Source organism: Geospiza fortis, unplaced genomic scaffold (assembly GCF_000277835.1).
Source record: "Geospiza fortis unplaced genomic scaffold, GeoFor_1.0 scaffold171, whole genome shotgun sequence".
In the NCBI taxonomy this organism is placed as follows: Eukaryota; Metazoa; Chordata; class Aves; order Passeriformes; family Thraupidae; genus Geospiza; species Geospiza fortis.
Window position 1 is genome coordinate 10198961 of NW_005054313.1, and position 2995 is coordinate 10201955.

Below are 2995 nucleotides of genomic sequence, written 5' to 3' on the forward strand. Positions count from 1 at the left end.
AAAGAGCGTAAAGCCACGGTAATACTCGAACAGAATGCAGCCAGTGCTCCAGACATCACACGGCTGTGCCCAGCCCAGCTCTGCAAAGAAAAAAACCAAATTAACTCTGTGCTCCCAACTGTCATGGATATATTTTATGAAAAATCCTTTTGCTAGGATTTTTTCTCCTGAGAAGCTGAGAGGCCTCAGAAACAAAATGTAAACAATGATTATCTGCTGCTGTGGAATGCAACAGGTGGATCTATGATTGGTCTCACATGGTTGTTTCTAATTAATGGCCAATCACAGTCTGGCTGTCTTGGACTCTCTGGTCAGTCACAAGATTTTATTATCATTCCATTCTTTTTCTATTCCTTTCAAGCCTTCTGATGAAATCCTTTCTTCTATTCTTTTAGTATAGTTTTAGTATATAATTTTCTTTTAATATAATATATATCATAAAATAATAAATCAGCCTTCTGAAACATGGAGTAAAGATTCTCATCTCTCATCCTGGGACCCCTGTGAACACCACCACACCCAATAACCCCCACCACGTTCCTCCTTGGTGAAACCACAGGGATCCACTCAGAGCTAGAAATGATCTGCCCAAGAACTGGAGCATTCCCAGGCTGGTTTTCCATGCCCAGAAGGTGCAGTTCTCACCCAGGATCACTTCTGGGGGCCGGTAGTGCCGCGTGGCCACGATGGTGGTGTGGTGCTCGTGGTCGAAGGTGGCGCTGCCAAAGTCGGCCACGCGGATGCTCGTGTTCCGGATGGACTTCTGCTCACAGCTCTGCAGGAAAAGCACAGGGCTGGGCTGGGAGAGGAGCTCCAGGTGCTGGGCTGTGCCTCCTCACAGGGATGGAGCTCTGAGCTCTGAGGAGCCCCAAAGTGCTGGTCTGTGCCTCCTCACAGGGATGGAGCTCTGAGCCTCTGAGGAACCCCAAAGTGCTGGTCTGTGCCTCCTCACAGGGATGGAGCTCTGAGAAGTCCCAAAGTGCTGGTCTGAATTTCCTCCAGAGCTCCTTCCTCACAGAGATGGAGCTCTGAGGAGCCCCAGGAGCTCTGGTCTACACCTCCTAACAGGGATGGAACTGTGGAGCTCCAGGGGTGCTGATCTACACCTCCTCACAGGGATGGAGCTCTGAGCTCTGAGGAGCCCCAAAGTGCTGGTCTGTGCCTCCTCACAAGGATGGAGCTGTGGAGCTCTGAAGAACCCCAGGACCTCTGGTCTGCACCTCCTCACAGGGATGGAGCTGTGGAGCTCCAACCTCTGAGGAGCCCCAGAGCAGCGTTACAGAAAATCCCTGAACACTCCGGGCACCCTTAAGGCTTTTGGAAGGCACAGCAGGAAGGAGAGCTCTGCCTTCCAACTTTGTTCCCACTTCCCAGGCTCTGAGGGCTTGGACAGAGCAGGGAAGATCCAATTTCTGCAGGGAGGGATAAAGGCAGCCAATGGTCCTTGGGACAGAACCCACCTTGTTCTCGTTGTACAGAGTGTCAAAATCCGAGTTGACAAACAGGATGTTTTCTGGCTTGAGGTCCGTGTGAGTCAGCTGGTTGTCGTGTAGAACTGCACAGAGGGAGAAGGAAAACACCTCTCTAAGCACCAGAGAGCAGCAGGGGCCCTGCTCTGCCCAGCCCAGTGCCCCCAGCCCGTGGGGGTCACTTGTCACAGACATATTTTATGAAAAATCCTTTTGACAGGACTTTTCTCCTGAGAAGCTGAGAAACCTCAGAGGAAAAAAAAAAAAACCCCAATAATTATCTGCTGCTGTGGAATGCAACAGGTGCATCTTTGATTGGTCTATGTGAGTTGTTTCTACTTGATGGCCAATCACAGGTTCAGCTGTGCTGGGACTATAGTCAGTCCCAAGATTTTATTATCATTCCATTCCTTTCCTTTCAAGCCTTCTGATGAAGCCCTTTCTTCTATTCTTTTAGTATAGTTTTAGTATATCATTTTAAGATAATATCTATCATAATAAATCAGCCTTCTGAAGATTCCCATCTTTTCCCTCATGCTGGGACACCTGTGAGCCCAACCACAAGCACTCACATCTCAGGGCATGGCACAGCTGGTAGGCCATGTGCCGGATCTGTGGCAGGGGGTAGGGCTGGAAGTTGTTCTCCTTCAGGAACTCGAAGGTGTTCTTGCCCAGCAGCTCAAAGGCAATGCACATGTGGCCGTGGAAGTTGAACCAGTCCGACATGAGAACGCACAGGCTGTGCAGGGAGAGAGAGGCAGGGCTTAAGGACCTTTAAGGGATGCTCAGGACAGCTCTTCTGGTGTTCCTGCCCACTTCAGGAGTGGCTGGCAAGCAGAGCTGCCTCTGCAGCACAGCAACCCAGGGAGATGCTTCAAGACACCTTTGCAGAGAGCTCCCCAGCCTCTGTGGGACAGGGCAGCAGAGGAATGGGACCAGTTCCCCTCACCCCATCCTCAGCCCCGTGCTGCTCTGTGTGCCAGGACAGGGCACTGGGAACTCACAACTTGTTCTCCTTGTCCTTCTCTTTGATTTTCTTCAGGACGTTGATTTCCAGCCTGGCAGCCTCTCTGTACTTCCCAACGTTCTTTATGATTTTCAGTGCCACCTGGGACTTGCCTCTGGAAGGGAGGAGACACAAGGATGGAGTCAGAGACAGAACCTGTGTGCTCAGCCCACGGGGAGAGGCACATCCAGGCATCACTTGTCCTAACAAAGCTCTGCCACCCCTCCACGCTGCTTAGGCAGTGGCTAATTGGCACTGCCAATTAGTGAAAGGTCACTGCTGGCCATCACTCCCAAGGGACACTCCTGACACAGCTCTGTGTGACCCCAGGGCCACCTCCCCTCTCCAGCCATGACCTGGGAGGCAGCAGAGCCCTGCAGCAAACTGAGCCCAGGGCTCGGGGCCAGACCAGGGGTCAGAAGGGCACAGGGGTCAGATGTAACCACAGGGGAGGTGAAAGGGGACAATGGAGAGGTGCCCTGGCAGATTAGGAGGTCACAGGTGCCACCCCTCAGCAGGA

At 52.0% G+C, this 2995-nt stretch overlaps 1 protein-coding gene across 1 annotated transcript in view; it reads right to left on the reverse strand.

Annotated features, from left to right (window-relative positions):
• Positions 1-2995, reverse strand: part of CLK3 (CDC like kinase 3) — a 12081-nt gene that overhangs the window by 1711 nt on the left and 7375 nt on the right. Inside the window, exons 7-11 of the mRNA XM_031055928.1 lie at positions 2474-2590; positions 2042-2208; positions 1461-1555; positions 646-775; positions 4-80 (exon numbers count right to left, since the gene is read on the reverse strand). Of these exons, the coding sequence (XP_030911788.1) occupies positions 4-80; positions 646-775; positions 1461-1555; positions 2042-2208; positions 2474-2590 (586 nt within the window). The remainder of the gene's footprint in view (positions 1-3; positions 81-645; positions 776-1460; positions 1556-2041; positions 2209-2473; positions 2591-2995) is intronic.